The sequence below is a fragment of the Folsomia candida genome, unplaced genomic scaffold (genome assembly GCF_002217175.1).
Source record: "Folsomia candida strain VU population unplaced genomic scaffold, ASM221717v1 Fcan01_Sc001, whole genome shotgun sequence".
Lineage (NCBI taxonomy): Eukaryota > Metazoa > Arthropoda > Collembola > Entomobryomorpha > Isotomidae > Folsomia > Folsomia candida.
Window position 1 is genome coordinate 13952852 of NW_019091193.1, and position 19444 is coordinate 13972295.

The 19444-nt window shown below is 36.8% G+C and overlaps 6 protein-coding genes across 11 annotated transcripts; 3 read left to right on the plus strand and 3 right to left on the minus strand.

Moving 5' to 3' along the window:
* Positions 1-471: 471 nt before the first annotated feature.
* Positions 472-1534, plus strand: LOC110856430 (ejaculatory bulb-specific protein 3). The gene is made up of 2 exons (XM_022104916.2): positions 472-1144; positions 1231-1534. Exons 1-2 carry the CDS (start codon positions 901-903, stop codon positions 1401-1403), a joined length of 417 nt encoding a protein of 138 aa, XP_021960608.1. The 5' UTR covers positions 472-900; the 3' UTR covers positions 1404-1534.
* Positions 1466-2969, plus strand: LOC110842860. 2 transcript variants are annotated; one of them, XM_035846421.1, is made up of 5 exons: positions 1466-1577; positions 1645-1931; positions 2008-2084; positions 2208-2612; positions 2692-2969. In XM_035846421.1, exons 2-5 carry the CDS (start codon positions 1653-1655, stop codon positions 2927-2929), a joined length of 999 nt encoding a protein of 332 aa, XP_035702314.1. In that variant the 5' UTR covers positions 1466-1577; positions 1645-1652; the 3' UTR covers positions 2930-2969. The 2 variants fall into 2 exon arrangements, with proteins under 2 accessions (XP_035702314.1, XP_021944394.1); XM_022088702.2 differs by lacking the exon at positions 1466-1577 and having other exon boundaries at positions 1622-1931.
* LOC110842867 (UDP-glucuronosyltransferase 2C1) lies at positions 2936-5292 on the minus strand. Its single transcript, XM_022088712.2, has 5 exons — positions 4508-5292; positions 3999-4418; positions 3605-3914; positions 3337-3472; positions 2936-3242 (listed from the first exon to the last, which is right to left on the minus strand). Exons 1-5 carry the CDS (start codon positions 4994-4996, stop codon positions 2966-2968), a joined length of 1632 nt encoding a protein of 543 aa, XP_021944404.2. The 5' UTR covers positions 4997-5292; the 3' UTR covers positions 2936-2965.
* A 144-nt stretch (positions 5293-5436) lies between these two features.
* Positions 5437-8809, minus strand: LOC110853784 (nicalin). Of its 3 annotated transcripts, none has more exons than XM_035846420.1 (13): positions 8627-8809; positions 8283-8478; positions 8051-8196; positions 7757-7958; positions 7503-7678; positions 7391-7424; positions 6996-7309; positions 6756-6902; positions 6523-6672; positions 6294-6415; positions 6116-6214; positions 5956-6034; positions 5437-5861 (listed from the first exon to the last, which is right to left on the minus strand). In XM_035846420.1, exons 2-13 carry the CDS (start codon positions 8440-8442, stop codon positions 5760-5762), a joined length of 1731 nt encoding a protein of 576 aa, XP_035702313.1. In that variant the 5' UTR covers positions 8443-8478; positions 8627-8809; the 3' UTR covers positions 5437-5759. The 3 variants fall into 3 exon arrangements, with proteins under 3 accessions (XP_035702313.1, XP_021957812.1, XP_021957820.1); XM_022102120.2 differs by having other exon boundaries at positions 8283-8552; XM_022102128.2 differs by having other exon boundaries at positions 8553-8809.
* Positions 8810-8946: 137 nt separating this feature from the next.
* LOC110846240 (nuclear speckle splicing regulatory protein 1) lies at positions 8947-10912 on the minus strand. The gene is made up of 4 exons (XM_022092923.2): positions 10731-10912; positions 10520-10652; positions 10041-10404; positions 8947-9950 (listed from the first exon to the last, which is right to left on the minus strand). The coding sequence occupies exons 1-4, from the start codon at positions 10745-10747 to the stop codon at positions 9142-9144; spliced, it is 1323 nt and encodes a 440-aa protein (XP_021948615.1). The 5' UTR covers positions 10748-10912; the 3' UTR covers positions 8947-9141.
* A 40-nt stretch (positions 10913-10952) lies between these two features.
* On the plus strand, positions 10953-19240 carry LOC110846225 (regulator of nonsense transcripts 1). Of its 3 annotated transcripts, none has more exons than XM_022092902.2 (19): positions 10953-11123; positions 13230-13621; positions 13741-13848; positions 13937-14086; positions 14170-14342; positions 14425-14552; positions 14621-15161; positions 15238-15331; positions 15408-15464; positions 15530-15559; positions 15647-16001; positions 16085-16191; positions 16326-16747; positions 16830-16927; positions 17038-17266; positions 17547-17635; positions 17758-18320; positions 18435-18638; positions 18710-19240. In XM_022092902.2, exons 2-19 carry the CDS (start codon positions 13403-13405, stop codon positions 18716-18718), a joined length of 3576 nt encoding a protein of 1191 aa, XP_021948594.1. In that variant the 5' UTR covers positions 10953-11123; positions 13230-13402; the 3' UTR covers positions 18719-19240. The 3 variants fall into 3 exon arrangements, with proteins under 3 accessions (XP_021948594.1, XP_021948603.1, XP_035702312.1); XM_022092911.2 differs by lacking the exon at positions 10953-11123 and adding an exon at positions 11653-11867; XM_035846419.1 differs by lacking the exon at positions 10953-11123 and adding an exon at positions 13118-13136.
* Positions 19241-19444: the final 204 nt, after the last annotated feature.

Genomic DNA, 19444 nt, shown 5'->3' on the forward strand with positions numbered 1-19444 from the left:
GCATAAGTAATTATGTAGTTTGGTTCAACGGGTGATGTCGTACTTATATAATGACATCCAATATGGACGAAAATTAATTAAACTATTTATTATAAGGTATTTACATAAGTAAATATGTATGTTGTACTCCCGAGAATTACGTTTTCAAAGAAAAATACAGATTATGAATTCACGAATCTGTAGTAATTTGCTGTTGTGTTATTTTCAAGCATTATTTGTCACACGTTTGACGTTGGTTAGGAGAGACTGGTTTAGCAGCTCCTGGTTATTTAAATTTAAATTAGACGATTTCTTGGGAATTCCTCAAGTGAATTTCTAATGACGTAAGTGTTTCTAACATTTCTTGGAATTAAAATTAGTATCATTAGTACGCTTTGCCACCTTTGACAAACAGGCAATGTCATACGTAATGCGTGGCATATGTATATACTTACCAACTAAAACATTTACATATGCGCATATGTATGTTCATGCATGCATATATATATCAACTCCAAATTCGATTTGTATTATTTCCATCAAAAACGCACCATAATAATTTGCGTGAATGTAAAACTTGTTTTTCACTTGACTCGACAATTTCAAAAATAAAACCGGTTGACATTCAATTTTAAATATATAAGTAGACAACATATGGTTGATAGAGTGCATCATGAAATTAGGTGTACGTATATGTACCTGCTTCCAATTAGCGTCATCAATTTCAGAGTAGAAGAGGTTTCGGGGCTGTAAAATTTACAATTTAGTCAGCCATATAAAAAGGTGAAGAGCTTGTGATACTTTCTAGTTGAAATCTGGTGTAGGAAGATACATGCATACTTAAAATTGTATTTAAAATTAGCGAATTATATTGTATTTTTAGTCTATTTATTGTGTAATACGAGAATATTAGTGATAACAATGGAGATATTTAGGCAAGGTACATTATTGGCAGTCTTGACCTTTGCATTTCACATTGGAATCATAACCGGAAGTCCTTTGAGCGAAACTTCAGCTCTGGAAGGTGAGAGGGTTCCAAGGGCAAAAAGTGATGTTAATACCCAAATGCTAGAAAAAATCAATGTCGACAAGTACTTGAAGAATGAACGTGCAGTTCGGCAACAAATTAAGTGCATTCTCAAGAATGGGCCATGCGATTCTGTGGGTGTGTGCCAATAAAGTTGTTCACATTGAAATTATTCCATACTCATCGTTTACCAAACTTTACTAATACTTTAACATTACATTTAGGTAAAGAAATTAAGAAACTGATGCCCATGATTGTCAAAGGCAGTCAGATTTGTGAAGAATGCACCCCACAACAGTTGGAGATAATTAACAAGATCATAAATCATTTGAAGACTAATTATCCAGCAGAATGGGCTGAAGGCGTGGAGAAATTTGGAGCACCTGCCCATGCATAAAGACTGAATAATGTAGTAAAATTATTTATATAAATGGAAAAATATTTCAATTCGTGCTTATGGAAAACTATCTCTAAGAGATTTAGAAATAAATTTATTGCTGAGCACTGGCAACACTGAATTGAAGGAAATTGAGATGTTTTACTAAATAAAATACCACAACTGCACACACGCGTATGTACATTCATCTAAGCACATACATATACTCATAATTTCCCAACAGTCGTTAACTATAATCCAGTGAATATCATGGCGGAAAATGAAAGCCAAGGGCCAGCAGTCGTCCAGCTAGCTGAATTGACAACTGACAAGAAGGACTTGAACAACTTGGACGATTTGACACTTGATGAGTTGGAATTATTCAAAAAACGAATGATTGAAGATGGCCGGATGGACTCAATCTTTCGGTTGAAACAGAATTTGAATGAAAAGTTTGATAATCGAGCATACCTTCACCCACATGGAATGACAGAGTTTGACTACAAATCAATTCCAGAGAATCGTAGAGAGCAATTTGAAAAGTTTAAGGTAAGTATTTGCATGCAAGTTCATAATTACAAAGAAATATGTGTCACCACTATTAATTAATCTAATCTTTTAAAAGCACAAGACTCGTCATGAAAACTATCAATATTTAGGAGGACATTACGAGTTGGATGCAATGCTAGCGTTGTTCTTCAAGTAAGTAATAATAATAAGCAATATAATAAGGTCAGACGTTTCAGAAAATAATCAAGCACACCCAAATGCTTATGTTAAATAAATGTTAAAATAAATTTATGTACATACATACTCCATCATCAGGAAACTATTGAGTGTGAAACCCCAAGATTCTATACATTTTGCTGCTGAATTCTTCACTAGTGACATCCTCATGTCAAATTTCCAGGGGTTATTAGACAACGAAAAACGTAAAATTTCGAATTACCGAGTTGCAAAAATGAAAATTGCTCAGAAAATTACGACCACGGTTGTGCATGAAATGAGAAAGCCTGAAAACAAGGAAGTTAAACAGTATGAGAGATGTTTCAGAAAGAGTAAGGACAAGCATTGCGATGACAAGAAACCCGTCGCAATCATTGTAAACCCTCAAGAGGTTGGGATTAAACCTCAAGATGAGAATCTCAATTGGTTGAAAAAGCTCAACATCGGACCTCTTGCCCAAGACTTTGACACTCGTGTGATTCTGCCACCACCGGTCGTGGAAATGTAGGGTGACATAAATTATCCACACCTTGATAGGTACTTATAAATATGTACTAATACCAATCGGTAACAATTTTCACAGTAAAGAAGCCGTGTACAAGAAACGAGTTAAAAAGTTTTACTGTGGATGCAAGGATCCAGGTCGACGTCTTGTGAGTCACGCAAAGAAAACAATTGTCGAAACACCGCCGTCTCCGGAAGATGAAGACGACGAAGACGGCAGTGATGATGATGAAGATGACGAAGACGATATTGCAGAACCTGCTAATGCTCCCCCCGTTTCAGTTGTGAATGCTAAAAAACAAGTGGAATTTGTATAAAATTCGTCCGATAAATCCAATACAAATTTTATAAAATTAACTCTGTTTATAATGGACTTTTTGTCTCATTTTACAACACATGACACTAAAAAACTTTAAAGTAAGCCAAACAGAAGACAAAATAATTCCTACATAGACAAAAATCACATCCCAACTATGATACTGAAAATAATTTAGCTTCCTTGCAGAAGACTTAAGATGCGGTGCTCCATTATGTCGTAAGATGTATTCTAACCAAAAGACGGCTAGGTCCAATGGATTGTCTGGCTGGTCTTTGAAAATTTTTGAAAGCGCTTCCGCATTTTGGCGATACCTATTGTACGTAAATCCGTGTATGTTTCAGGCAAATTATATTGCGAATTTGCAATGTTACATATAATTAAAGGTTGAGTAATATTTGCACGTACTTTTTATTCTCTAACACCTCCTGAATCCCATGTAACAAGGCTTCCTCTGTGATCTCATTCCAATCCAGCACTTTTAAAATTCCAAGTCTCTCTGCTTGTTTTGCATTCAACGGCTGGTCGCCAACCAAAGGCATGCCTACCAACACGACGAGAAATTCATGTAGATATTTACATAAATGTGACTATTAACATAAGTAAGTACGTTCATAACGTACATAAGGTATTGATTTAATTTATGTCCTAATTAGATATACTAGATATTAATTACCCAACATCGGGATTCCGTTTAGAATTGCTTCTTCAGTTCCACCTAAACCGCAATGAGTAATGAATAATTTAATATTCGGATGTCGTAACAAGTCCTCTTGAGGCACCCAATTCGAGATGAATATGTTGGACGGGGTGTGAATACTTGAGTCATCCCATTTCCATATAATTCCGTATTCAGTTAATTTTGAAAACGTATTCATAAAAATGTTTCGCTTTTCTATTGAAATTGTATTCGTATTGATTATCGTGCCCAAGCTAAACAGGATAAAACCTTTTGGGTGACCTTGTGAGAGAAACCTGTTCAGACCCTAGAATGAAAAAACTACAATATTTAGTCGTGAATATACGCAATTATCAATTATATTTTGATTGTCATCAATCTATTAACTAACCTCAGGAAGTTTGGTTTTTGTTCTTCCAACTCCAAAAGAATGGATTCCCCCAACCTCGACCACACCCGGAAGATGATTTCGATGGCCACTTAAGCTAAAATGAGAGTTGCTTAAAATCAAATCTGCGTTGCCCATGATTTCCCCCACGTCGGGAATGCTATCATCATTCAACTCTTCCCGATAGATCCTGGTCATTGCTGGTTGGTACACCCATTCCATTTGTAAGTCGAATAGGACATTAAAACCAAAATTAACAAACCGTTGCGCAAATGACATTTCATCCGAATACCCGAGAAAAAAATGAGACGCGAATGAGAATGGTTGATGAGATCCGATGAGTTTAGTGACATAGTTGGGAGCACCAGCAGGAGAGAACAGAACGAGGTGAGACCCAAGTTTGTATACCAGACCTAATGCACACTATGTAGCAAAAAGAGATTATCATTTTGTGTAATTACATCTGGTCATTTTTCATCCTTGTTCAATCTTTACTTAATTAGCTGACTCACCTCGTTAACTTGCGGCTGCATAGAAATCAGGTCAAACTTTTCATTTAACAGTCCCATAATTTCTGGCAACTTATAGCTCTTTCTGCAAATCTTCTCAAACAGGTCAATCATTCGAAAGGGATTCATCATGTCGTTTGTCTCTTTTATTTTGATGGGATCAAATTTCGAAAAAAATTCAGTATAGCTGTCTAGCGTTTGAATTTCTCGAATATTGTTCTTGGGCGTGGTTGTTGTTGCATTTGAGCTCAGGAGAGGGGTGAGAACGGTGACATGATGACCTCGCCGAGCAAGTTCTTGGATGAGGGGCAAATAGGTCAGACGATGTGATTTACCGGAAAAGAATGAGAGGAAAAGGATCCTCGAGGGTTGAGTGGTTACTGTTGTTCGTGTCAGAGTGGGCGTGGTGGGTGGGAGCAAGAAGGCAACGATGGCGAGGGCCGCCAAGAAGAATAGTTTCCTCATTGTATAGCTACTATTTAGTAGATACATATGTATGTATATATAGTTTCCAAAGAAGGTGTAATGTGTGGGAGGAACTCAGTCAAGTGGTAGTATCAGAATATATAGTTAGCTATTCAATTATGTAACATTATATGCACATGTTACATGTACATATAACATGAACTAGCAAACACTTTGATTAACTGAGGAGTGATTCTCAGTTTGTACATACAATCAAATACAGATAAAAGGATATCTACATTCGCCCTGCATCTCCACTATCTACTCATAGTCAATAGTTTGCGCATTACGTTATCAGAAAGTGGAGATGGTTATATGGTAATCATATTTATTATCTGTAAAAGTAGCAGTAGTATCCCCTCTGACCTCTCAAGTAGTCTCAAGACGCAAGCATATCTTGCATACTTTCTCACATACTTTTTCTGCCATATTTATGTACAAGTAAGTACTGCGGATTTAGGCAAAAGTTAGTCACAACACTGAATATGTATTTTTATTTTGTAACAAAATTTCTATGCGCAAATGTATAAATGCTTTGGTAAAGTAATTGTAACAATGAGAAATTGGAGAATACTTTTTTAGCAGGGATACTACAAACAACGAGTGTAATGGGCATGCAATTTCCACAAATTCTTGTATATTATAGTATAATATTATTCGTAAACTTACACTACGACTAGACTAGCAATGCTTAAAACAAACCTACACAGACCTATACTTAATGGACTTTTAGGGCATTTGATCAGGGAAAGCATAGCTTTGCCAAATTTTTAAATTAAGGAGCTTAAAATTATTGTGCTTTCGTTTTTTGATGAGAATGGCCATTGGAACCATTCGTTGCTGCAGAAGGCGATGGTGTGGAAGAAAAAACATTGTAGATTATTCCAAAATTCTGGAAATTAAAGTATCCCAAACTTATTGGTTTCACTGATATGCATATGTAAATGTGCATATTTATACATATGCAATATTAAATTGTAATATACCTTAATGGCTAGGTAGATAATTCCAATATACGCAGCAATGATTAAGGAGAGTACGAGATCGAATACAGCCGGTTTCACACTGCAGGACAAGATTTCAAGACACACAAGGTTAAAAGTGATACCCCAGTAAAATATAAATACTAAATTCGGAAAGTCTTACTCGTAAGCGACAATAATCCCAGAGGTGCTATCATATAAAACTAAGTTGGCATCTCGTTTGTCGGGTTTCATTGAAAACAGGGACGTTTCATGTGTATACCTTAAAAAATAAATATTCATATATCTTAGTTGCCTCAACATAAGTGTCAAACAAATAAATAACCAAAAAAATGGTCCACCTTGCCAATAGACTCCGCAGTGACTGAACAAATTTATTATTTTTGAAGGCAAGCAGCTGGGCAGACCGAGGTTGAGAGCCAATAAAATCCAACATGGAGTTCATGGAATTTTCAGAAACAGACTGAAATTATAATAAAGAGCATTTGAGAATCGAATTCGGTGTTTAATGTATAGAGGCAAATATATTTCACTAATGTCTAGTTAATTTCTAGTTAGTGTAAATCTTACTAAAGATCCAGAAAATGCCGTTCCAACGTCAGAAACGTTATAAATACTTGCTGCGAGGGCCTCGGCAATGATATGGGTTTTCAATGTCAAAACTTTAATATCCAAGTTGTCCAAAGAGTCTAATAAGCTTGACTTGATCCCAGACGGAGTCTAAAAAATCAAAATTAAAATGAAATTTTATGTTGAGAAATTTAACTTACAGCAAAATGTTCAATTATTTAGAAAATTCTAACCTGCGCAGAAGAGATAGTTATTGCGTTGATTTTTTTCAGATGAAACTTTTCATGTTCCCAGGATAATAAGTTTTCTGTCCGAATTTTCTTTTGTATGACTTCAACTTTTATATTAGGAGCCAAGACTTTGACAGTGTCTTTGAGGTTCTAACAACACGTACATATAATTCAATTAATTTGCTCCATTAATTTGAAAGTATAGAAACAAAGCTAGTCTTTAAATCTCACAAACAGATATACCTCGAGAAATGTATGAAGCATAGTTCCTTCTCGGATAGAACGTGACAGATGAACATAAATATGATCTGAATTTGTTCCCAAGCTATCCAGACACACGACTAATCTTGTTTCTTGAAGATCACTTTGATCAGAGGAATCGATCTGGTCCTCTAAATATTTTTGCGTTCCTTGGAAGTTGAAATGCCCAGCGCCAGAGAGAAGAAATAACAAGGAGCTGTAGGGTCGGCCCATGACTTTTGTGCCCCCTCCACCAACTCCACCAGAATTATATAGATGAGAGAAAATACGAGCCAATTCTAGCAGAGCAACGGTTCCTGAAAATCAGAATCATTTATTTTACAAATTTGCAAAAAATATATGCACTATGACTAGGTTACGAGTCACAAAGAACGAACCTGAACCGTTTGAATCTGCTCCAAATGCCAATTCCTAAACACATTCATTATCATTCACCAAATCATCATAATCAAAAGTTAAAGTATATAAAAAAGAAAAAAATCAACATACAGCAGCAGGGCTCATGCTGTCATAATGGCTAGAAATCAGAATTGGGAAGTTTCGTGCCGATTTTGAACCAATAAGTGCTCCTTGTACAGAGAAAATTTGAGCATCTGCAATGACCTTTGGAGTTCCCAGAGATGACACGAGCTGAACGCCATTCCCTATCACGAACTGAATCAAACCTATATTTGACGGTAAATCACCAACGAATTAAATTAATCATACGGTGAAAGAAAAAGAAATCGTTTTCATTTGCATACTTTGTGTTGCGCTGAGCTTAGTCCCCATTGACTCGGCACTGCGGCGAATTGTGTCGTACATTTTGAGAACCTCTGGAGTTTCTCTAATGAAATAGACAGGAACAGACGTTGCATCATCCAGCATGACCTGTTCTAATTCGTGAATCTGCTCTCTCAACTCAGAGGACAAGGGCTTGAAATTTGAAGGAATAATGATGACAACCTAAGAAAGGGTAACAATACGATGAATACAATTATTGAAAATTGTAAGCATACAGTGGAGTTATGAAGGAACGAATTTTATGTGATATGTACCCCTCCAACATTGTGTCTCAGCAGTTCTCGATATATAGTTACAGACACGTCCACAAGTTTCACAACATAGCATCGTCTTGGGCTGGTCACAATGGGTGAGCCTGGAAGAATTCTGGTTTCCAAATTTAGTAATGACCCAGTAGTTCCTATCATAAAGATTTCTCATTAAACATTAAACAAAAACACCAAATACTCTTGCTGAAGTCTGTTTATATAATTTATAGCCAATTACCGTAAGGGGTGCCGTGCAGTTCAAACTGTTGGAGTCGAAATGCAGGAAATTCTTTGGCACCGAGACAGGTCGGAGATACGGCGACCAGGATGACAATAAAGTAGGCGAAGCATGAGGACCGGAAGAATTCGAGTATTTCGTTGCTCTGGTCAAACCACATTTTTAAATATGGCTTGCACACCAAAGGCGTGGGGATCTGAGGAGGTATTAGAAGTGACTTTTGTAACGGTCTTGAGAATAAAATTGAAGGAAGGTCAATTTCAGTAGTACCTGGTAAATTTGTACAGAAAAATAAACAAAATATTTCTTCGACCTAGAAAAATCCCAAAAATGTGCCAACTCACTATTTAACAATTTAGTATTGTTGCAGCTCAGTAGCCTCCACTTTGTGTTATGGTAAAATTGGTGGGTGTGGATGTATTTGCTTATATGTACGCAAATTAAATCCTATTGCACATTTGAAATTAAATTTAAATCAAATCTTCCATTATTATAATCAGGGTTGAGCCCGCAGCAGCGCATGGATTTCTATTTCTGGTTCAAATGCAAGCCGGAGCCCGCAGTCGGCACAATCAACGAACCCCAAACAGTAGTAAAAAAAAGCTTCGCTTCTATTTTTTACTTGTTTTTGGCACTTTGGATAACGCACATGACACACATGAAGTGATGATTTATACAAAGCTTTATTACATTTTCATCTTGGTAACAAGAATAACGTCAAGCTATACTTTCCAAAAATACTAAATTACTAAAATAAAAACAGTTATTATTATCACAATTGGAAGTGGGAGAAATATATCACCCCCAACTTACGTCATACATAAGAATAAGTAATAAAATACAACTAAAAATAAGGGACTCACTTATAAATTACAACTTGATTTGTAGATTTGCGCTCTAAGTATCTTTGCAGGGCCTCTTCAAAAACTTTGCCAACTGTACGCTTAGCATAAAATGACGTTTTGACATTCCTTTCAATTTCAACATCGAAATCATACCAGTTTTCCTTTTGAATAATTTTAATTTTTCCATCGTCTTCAACAGGTTCTTCTGCCACCTTCTTGCTATCTTCTTTTTTCTTGTCTTTTTCAGATCTCGCTTCTTTGTCTTTATTGCTGTCCTTGGCGTCGTCACGTTTAACATTCCTGTCACGATGATTTTGTCGATGTCTATCCGGTGATCTGGATTGTCGCCTCTTATTATCTTGGTCGCGTTCTCTACTTCGACTTCGTGATCTTCTTCGTCTGTCAGAGTAGTGGCGTCGTCGTTCATGCCTGTAAACGTGCCTATCCCTACTTCTGCTCCTTTCCCGAAAGTCTCTTTCTCTATAAGAGTCACGTCTGCTTTTATTAGAAAGAGGACTGGCGTGTCGCCGTTTCATTTGCCTCTCCCGGCTGCCACTATGCGACCTTTTTCTTCTACGAGAATCATTATCATTACTGTGGGGACTTTTTTCAGTGATTTTGGGCTTATCTTCCGAGTTTCTACGCATATTTCTGTCAGGGCTCTGGCTAACTTCCCGTTTAACAGTTGTAAGAGGAAGATTTGATGATAATCCAGCTTCCTCTTTGACTCTAGTTTCTACAGCAGGCATATCCTTGACTGTGTCTTTGTAAAGTTGTCTATAAAATCCAGACATGTCCTTCTGCTTAGTGACATCAGTTACATCTAAAATGGGAGACCAACAATTAAATTGACCATTAATTTTTAGTAAATACTATAGTATATATGCATTAAATAATAATAATGAATTGCTACCATCTATAGCGTCCTGATAAGCTTGATCATCCTGCATTTTCCGCAACTCCTTCATCTTCTTTTTGAATGAAGATGTCACAAAGGCCTCCTTATCCGCAAACTCGTCACCTTCCTGTTCTCTCTCCTTTTGAGCTTCTCTCTCCTTTCGTAGCTCATTTTCAAGCTCCCGTTGCTTTGCCGTCTTCAACAGGGCTTCGATATACTTGGGTTTTTTATCCGCTTTCTTTTTCTCTATTGATGCCTCTTTCTTTTTGGTCATTTCATCGTATACTCCGTCATATTCGTAAACTGAGGGGTCGTCTTCCAACGCTTCCTTCATGACCTTCATTGACGCTTTTTGTTGCATGCTCCCATGACTTTGTTTCTGTCAGGATACAGTTAATTGCAAAATGAGATGATGTATAACAGTGTAGGTAGTGTTACATACAAATTAAATTACTTTAAGAGTACCATCATGTTCAAATGTTTTAATTTCATACCTTGAGGGATTGTTTAACCCAGTCAACATTACTTTCTTCGTCGCCCGAACTATCCTCTCCAAATACATTTGAAGCTGGCTTTTTTTGAGGGTCTGTTTTTGGTTTCGCTTTATCCGAAAGAATCAACCCATACCTATAAATTTATATATAATGATGTCTATAAATGATGGTCTATAAACTTATATGTAATAGAGTTCAAAATCTAACTTACTGTTTTTGGTGAGCCATTCTTTGGGAATAACAGAATATCTCGCCAATTAAGCTAAAAATTACGTTTTAAAATTTCCAACGACATAACGCTGATTTTAATTGTTTTGGTTGTGGAGTTGAGGCAGGCAGAGAGGAATTGTGAGAAACCCGCCGCCGTGGAGTCGTAATTGTATACTTGCGAATGCATTGCTCACACGTTGTTCTCGAGCTGACAACGTATAAATTAGTAGCAATTTCTCCGCTGGGTGACTGACTAATTAAATAAGGAGAATATACAATCTGGACCACCTGAACTAGCAATTAGAATGCGAAGGCCGCTTGTCTTGGTTTGATCATCATTATTGCGTGCAAAGTGTGTGCTGTGCACTGTATCGCTTAAAAATTGACCAATCCGGTAAGTTAATCGTGCGGTTTTTACAAGGCGTAGCTGGCGTAGCAGTATTAAAATACCATCTAAATATGTTGGTCAGCAAAAATGCGTAAAAAATCATACACACATATCTATCGTAGTAACATGCAACGTCATAGGTTTATTCCGTGACGGAATTTCCGTCCACTGAATTTCCCATTTGTTGCTAGTAATTTACACAATAAGAAGACGCGAAGCATGGGAAATTAGTTTGTCAATTAGTGCCACGAATAAACGTGTCCAAAATATGTTTGTTTTAAATAGTCATCATGCATCATACAATATAATAACTCGCATGTTTTGCATACTGTTATCTTCATCTCATTTGCGAGTTATCTTTGCATATATGTAATTGATTTGAATTTAATGCTGCTCGCAATTATTGCAATATTGAAATGCATTCCTACACAGCTAGCTATATACATAGTTAGCATAATGTACAGTATTAAACTGGCTTGAATTCACGTTATTGGTACATTCGTTAACACAGAAATTCATTGGATATACCCACTCGGTGAATTGGAAAGTTACGGTTTTACACATAGTTTCCACTTCTTACATACGAATCGTAGTAATTCGTTTAACTATATTCACCATACGTAATTCAATAAAAGCAATTATTACAAAACGTCAGCCTAGGAATTTACGACTTTGGAGAGTTTTATAGTTCTTCATATTATACTCCTACTCCTCTGGTTTTAAAAAATAGTCGAATCGACAAAATCTTAGGTATCAAGATTATTTGACACTTTATCAATCTATAAGGTTACGACAAATGGCCGAGTTACAAAATAAATTTTCATTTTTAGAAAACTAAAAATTGTTGAAAATATGCCATTGGTTACAGTTTTGGAAATGTAATTTTGTAACCGTCATGTCCGTCTGTCTGTTCGTCCGATCATTTTACGATAACTTTCGTTAAACTCGGCCTAGCGACTTTAAATTTGGTATACATGTAGTATGTGACAAATGAGGAGTTAAGTTTGAAGATGGGCGAAATCAATTAAGTGGTTGACCTGTGGTGGTCATCTGGGTGGGTGGAGTATTTCAAAATCCTCGTTGAAAGCTGTAAACTGGCATTGAGATTGCTAATGGTGTCTAATTGAAGAATATGAATTTAAATTGGGAAAATTTCCGACTGGAGGGACCCGATACCATACCGATTTTTGAAAATTATCCATCGAGCTGAAATTAGTGCAGAGATTGCTAATGGCCCCTGATGAAAGAATATGAATTGAAATTGGTACCATTTTTATGTGGAGGGACCTTTAAGGGGGTGACCCATATCGATTTTCAAAAATTGTATTAAAAAGATGAAATTAGACACTCGTAGAAGACTGAAATTTGGCACGACCCCGTGGGGGTAGACCAGATTGAAAAATATGAACTAAATATTAAGATTTTTTCCACAGAGATTTAACAAGGTGACCCACGCTGCTTTTTATATTGGTAGAATAAAAATAAAATTCGGTATCATGGGTAAGGGCACATCAGACTAAAGAATATGAATAATGTTCATATTCATCGAATATGAATATTTTTGTGGGCCCAGCCCAGAAGACTGAGACCCGTACTGGTTTTAAAATTGGTCAAGGAGCTGAAATTTTGCATGCTGGATTGTGGGAACATTTTTGCCGATTACGAATAGTAGTTGGTGCAGGTCGTCTGACTAAAGTTTAGAAGCTGACACTGACCCTGACTCGGGCTAAACAAACGCTGCACACTGGGATTTCAAATTTAATTTTCGAAATAGTACCCTCGAGAAATTGATCTTAAAAAATCAAGCTAAAAATTACGATGATTTCATCTTAACGAATTAAATCTCTATGTCTGCCCATTCAAAAGTTATTAAAGGTCAAAGTCGTTGGTACACACGACCATGGGACGTGTACCAACGATTTAAAAAATAATTATTTTATTTGTAACTCCACCATTTGTCGCAACCGTTAAAAGACACAAGAGTTACCTAGATACTAAATGTCAAGCAATCGTGCTTAGGTATAATATGATAATATGATATAATAAACTTCCGTGGAGATTGAAATAATGGAAAGTGCAATAAATCATCTTCTTGTTGCTTGTGCCTTTCAGAGACCACGAGGGGAAAAGGGGGTTCCTCTGCTTCTGCCGAGAACCATTGACATCGTGAATGGATATCACTGGATGGTCCACTTTCTCTGTAGGAAGAAAACGGAAAATCTGGGAATATTTTCTCTTCCTAGACGGATAACGACGGCTAAAGATATTGAAAGCCTCTGCTGCAAATGGACAACGAGAAAAAAACTTTGGATTTTTTCGATGCCGAGGAATATGAACTGGAATCATTTGGAAAAAATGATTTCGGAGCGTTTGGATTCGACACTGGTCAATCACTAACACAGGATTACCTCACTCAGAGCCAGTTTACCCAGCCAAAACGCGACTTTCCACAACCGGAGTTCTCTTCTCAAGTAGATCAGGATGACTCGTCGTCATCAAGCAGTGTAAGCACCTTCATGATTATCGATGACATATCACGGACATATGTGGCGTCAACTCAGTTTTACTTACTCAAGTACTACTATGTTACTTCATTAATCATTTCATCAATTCTTTGTTGCAGGATGACGATGATAAAAGTAAAAGTCATCATTCCTATAATGATGAGGGTAGCCAAGGTCTAGATGACCTGAGATTCGAAGACGATGAAGACGAAGGAACAATATTTCGGGTATTTTTTTTACAAACTGATAGACAATTATTAATTTATAGCACCTTGTATACACTTACAAGTATTACGCTGCATTTGTGCTTTACAGAAATTAGCAGAACATTCTTGCAAGTATTGTAGCGTCCATGACCCAGCGGCTGTAGTAATGTGTAACATTTGCAAAAAATGGTTTTGCAATAGTCGCGGTCACTCGTCCGGAGCTCACATAATAAGCCATCTTGTTCGTTCAAAACACAAAGTAATAAAAATATAACTTTTTATGAAGAATGATATGGGATTTACATTATATAATTGTCTACTTTGAACTATTTTAAATAACAGGAGGTTTCCCTGCACAAAGATGGTCCGCTTGGCGAAACCGTGTTGGAGTGTTACTCTTGCGGAGTTCGAAATGTCTTTGTTCTCGGGTTTATACCTGCGAAAAATGACTCTGTGGTTGTCCTTCTCTGCAGACAACCTTGTGCAACTCAAGCAACACTTAAAGATTTAAATTGGTAAAATAAGCGATATACTTTGGGAATACTTATAATTTTATTAACCTCTCCCTCTTTCTCTCTCGTTTCTTGCAAATATCAGGGATCAGGACCAGTGGAAGCCATTGATTGTGGATAGATGCTTCATTAATTGGCTTGTAAAAACACCTTCGGAGAAGGATAGCTCAAGATCACGACAGATAACTAGTGGTCAGATATTGAAACTTGAAGGTAATTATTATATTGGTATAACTATAATAATTATAATAATAATAATATTAATTACTACTTTCTTTTAGAACTATGGAAAATTAACCCTGATGCCACTTTCGAAGATTTGGAAAAGCCGGGCACTGATGAAGAGCCTCAACATGTTTTGCTAAGATATGAAGATGGATTTCAGTACGAGTCTGTTTTCCGACCACTGATTAAGCTTGAAGCTGACTATGATAAGAAATTAAAAGAATCGCAAACTCATGAAAATGTTGACATCCGGTGGGACGTTGGTTTAAACAAGAGGATTATAGCTTATTTCGTGCTTCCCACTGGTGGCGATTCAGATCTACGATTAATGCAAGGAGACGAATTAAAAATAAAGTATCTGGGAAGCCAGCATAAACCATGGTCGGGAGAAGGAAATGTGATAAAAGTCCCTGATAACTACGGAGAAGAAATTGGAATTGAGCTAAAACTCAGATTCTGTAATCAAGCTCCCACAGAAATAAGCAACAACTTTGCAGTCGAATTTGTATGGAAATCTACATCATTCGATAGAATGCTTGCCGCACTCAACAAGTTTGCTGTCGATGAGAAAGCAGTATCTTCATTCATCTACCATAGGTTTTAACTTTTGTCACGAGCATAATTCCCCAGTTATTTTGTTATCTAGTTGCTTATATTATTATTATACCCTTAGATTACTTGGACACGACACAGAAGATCCCCTCTTTCGGCCAAAATTGCCCGCAAACTTTTCCGCAAAGAATTTGCCAGAGTTAAACAGGTCTCAGGTACGTTTTATTTTTATTAAATACTTTTTAATGAGTATTATGTATCATAAAATAATCAAACAAATATGTTCAATAGGCATTTGCAGTTAAACACGCCCTGACTAGGCCACTATGTTTGATTCAAGGGCCACCTGTAAGCTATTTCAGATAATAATAAATAATTACCATTTTAATTATTGCAAATATTTTACATTTCAGGGAACAGGGAAAACGGTCACATCTGCAAGTGTGAGTAAATCGTATTATAAAATAATAATTTCTGCGGAATTAGGCTCGAATGTTATACTTAAACTATATATATATTTTCAATTTCAGATCGTTTATCACCTTGCAAAAATCAATGGTGGTCCTGTTTTAGTTTGCGCCCCGTCCAATACCGCTGTAGATCAGCTAACTGAGAAAATTCATCAAACTGGGTTAAAAGTTGTTAGATTATGTGCAAAGTCAAGAGAAGGATTAGATTCGTCCGTTGCATTTCTATCACTGCACAACCAAATTCGAGAGTTGAGCAAAGAAGTGAGCACCGAGCTTTCCAAATTGCAACAACTAAAAGATGAAACTGGTGAACTGTCAGTCTCTGATGAGCGTAGATACATAACATTGAAGAAAAAAGTTGAGAAAGATATATTAGAAGCTGCTGACGTTATTTGTTGCACTTGTGTATCTGCTGGTACTAAACTATTGAACATTACATTATACATACGAATGATGCTATAATGAACAACATTATAAGTAATTTCGCTCATTCAATAGGTGATCCACGACTCAATCGGCTCAAATTCAATTCAATTTTGATTGATGAGTGTATGCAGTCAACCGAACCAGAATGTATGGTACCTGTTGTTTTGGGAGCAAAACAGGTGAGTACATATTATAAATTTCATGGTTCTTATTAGCTGAGTTCTTTACGCAAGAAAATTCTCACATCCCTATATTATGTACTGCCACATTACATGCTTATACTATAATCAAATCTGTTTTGAAAATTGAATAGGTGATTTTGGTTGGAGACCATTGTCAACTTGGACCCGTGGTCATGTGCAAACCTGCAGCCAAAGCAGGCTTATCTCAATCTCTGTTTGAGAGACTTGTGGTGTTGGGAATTCGTCCTTTTCGGCTTGATGTTCAGTATCGAATGCACCCTGCCCTAGCGAAATTTCCATCAAATTTCTTCTATGAGGGCTCTTTGCAAAACGGTGTGGGGACCAAGGAAAGGACTTTGCTGATTGACTTCCCATGGCCCATGCCGGACAAGCCCATTATGTTTTACGTATGTCAGGGGCTTGAAGAAATTGCTGGGTCTGGAACCTCATATCTAAATAGAACAGAAGCCGCTCATGTCGAAAGAGTGATGACACGTTTGCTGAAGGCTGGAATTCGTCCGGACCAAATCGGATGTATCACTCCTTATGAAGGGTACATAATAATAATGACCAATGCTAATAACTACGTAGTACGTATGTAACAGGTTATACTTGAATTTTATACTCTGATATAGGCAACGTGCATATCTTGTCCAGTACATGCAGTCTCAAGGAACTTTAAATACAAAGCTATACTTTGAAATTGAAGTTGCTAGCGTTGATTGCTTTCAAGGTAATCTAATTTATACATCGAGTTTTGAATTATATTAAAATACGATTTATGAATCTCAATTTTGTATGAATATATTAATTAAATTGTGTAAATGAATACTTTATTGCTAGGTCGTGAAAAGGAGTTTATAATTTTAAGTTGTGTTCGATCGAATGACCAACAAGGGATTGGATTTCTGAGTGATCCTAGACGACTGAATGTGGCCTTGACAAGAGCCAAATACGGATTGATCATTGTGGGAAACCCTAAAGTTCTTGCAAAACACCAGCTTTGGAACAATCTCATCCACTATTGTATAGATTTAAAAACGTTGGTTGAAGGTCCCCTAAACAGTCTTAGGTATGAAAAAAACGGATTGGTAATCAGTTTATTGTTTGAGATCAAATTGATTTACTGAAACCTTTAGTAAGGGATGAGCAAGTATACAATCATGTACACAATTTGTCACACTTGGTTATAATGAGAATGGATATTCAAGCTCTTATTAAATATATTTACAGTTAAATAGCAGTAAAATACACTTGCACACACTCTCTCTGAGATTCTTTGCTTACAATTTGTGATTTTATGTTTTCTGATATTTTTTACTAATTATATGTAATTTCTTATACGTTTTTAGAGAAAGTAATATGTCGTTTCCAAAACCAAAGCCCATGGTCAATGCTGTTAATCCTGGAGCTCATTTCATGCAGACCAACATTTATGATGGTAAGTAGTTGTCGGCGCCAGTACTAATTCACTTGTCACAAATCTTGCGTCTTACATTTTAATATGAATCATTTGAGACTTCATCCTGATTAGTTTTGCCTTTATTTGTATTTTTACTGCAGCTCGTGAAGTGATGGCTCCACTTCCGATGCAAGTTCCTCCAATACCAATGAACTATGCTCCCCCTGGTTACTTTAACAATGACCAAATGCCTGACGATGATGTCATTGATGAGAGCTATATTAGAGCATTAAATGAGCAGTTTGGGATGATGAACATTCAACGTCATACACAGTATGGAAGCAATGGACCCGTCCCATACGGAATGTTTATGAACATGGCCCATATACCACCTCGATTTTTCAATCAACCATATCAACAAAATCAAGACCAGTCCATGGGACGAGGACGGAACCTAAATGGGCTGCCGCCTGGAAACACCAGGGACAGAATGCGGAACAATATGCCAATGCAACGCTCCGATGGACAAATGCCGTATAATACCAGAGGTGGTCCAAAAATGTCAAATTTCCAACAACAAAACGCATCAAGAGGTTACAATGGAGAGCTGGCTAGCCAGCCAGCCATGTTGTCCCAAGGTTTCGGATTTTCACAAAGGGGAGACGGTCCATCCCAGCCACATCGTTTAGGTTCTCAACCATTAACTCAACCTGGTGGTCGTACGGTAATATCCCTTCTTACATATGTAGTACTTCGCTTTTGACATTCAGCTTCTCGCAGAATGTCAAAAGCTCTTCTATTTACGGTGGTCTATTATTGTCATATTTTCTTACCATAGAATATGGGAATCATGTCGCAGTCCCAAATGATGTCCCAACAAGATTTTCCTGACGATTTTGGAGAATTTAACTCGCAGGCGGACGTATCAAACGATGAAATTGGAAATCGCTTGAGAAGGGACCGGGATAGTTCCAATCCATCAAGGGGCAAACAGTACCATGGTCCGGGGAGTTCGCAGTCTCAATCTTTCCAATTTTCACAGGTATTTGACAATTGTATCAATATTTAAATGGCGAAGGAAAAATTCACTATCATTTTCCTAATATCTTATAGCCTTACTGATTACGAGTCAGAAGCCCGAGGTAAGCAACATGGACGTCAATCCAGGCTTTTCTGTACTGCGCTACATAGTGAATGACACGACACGTACGTTCAAACCCACCAACGGACAGAACAGAAATGTTGTCGATTCCTTGTAGCCGTGGCGGCGAAGGCGGCGCTGTGGTCAAGCAGATGTCAGACAGATAACAAATCAACAACTCTACATTTCCAGCAAATGTCTCTAAACACCGAAATTGAAGCACCCAACAAATGGTATTCATTTCTATTTGGAAATTCTTCAATTCGACTCATCCAAAATTATCACACAGCGATAACTATCTAAGTCCCAGTAAAGACCATTTATCTCCAGTAGAAAATTCTAATAATGAACTTCTGCCACCTGTACCATATACAACTGCGTCTACGTCCATATATGACGACATTGTTCTTACTGAAACAATATTATTCTTTCATTTTTCCTTACATTATTTAGTTCATACAATTTTTTGAAACAGTCAATAAAGTTTCAATGTGAAATGCTAATGTTTTGTATTGATTATTATTCCAGAAGTGTGAAATTTGCAAACAAGTATTATGTAGTGCATTAATTCATAATGATACTATAATCAATGCGAATTCTGGGATTCATGACGTATTGTCTTAACTTAGCTCGTAATATCGGTCGAAAAATCTGTTTGACGAATAAGTGCGATTTGACATAAGTATCATTACTTATTTTTACATCAA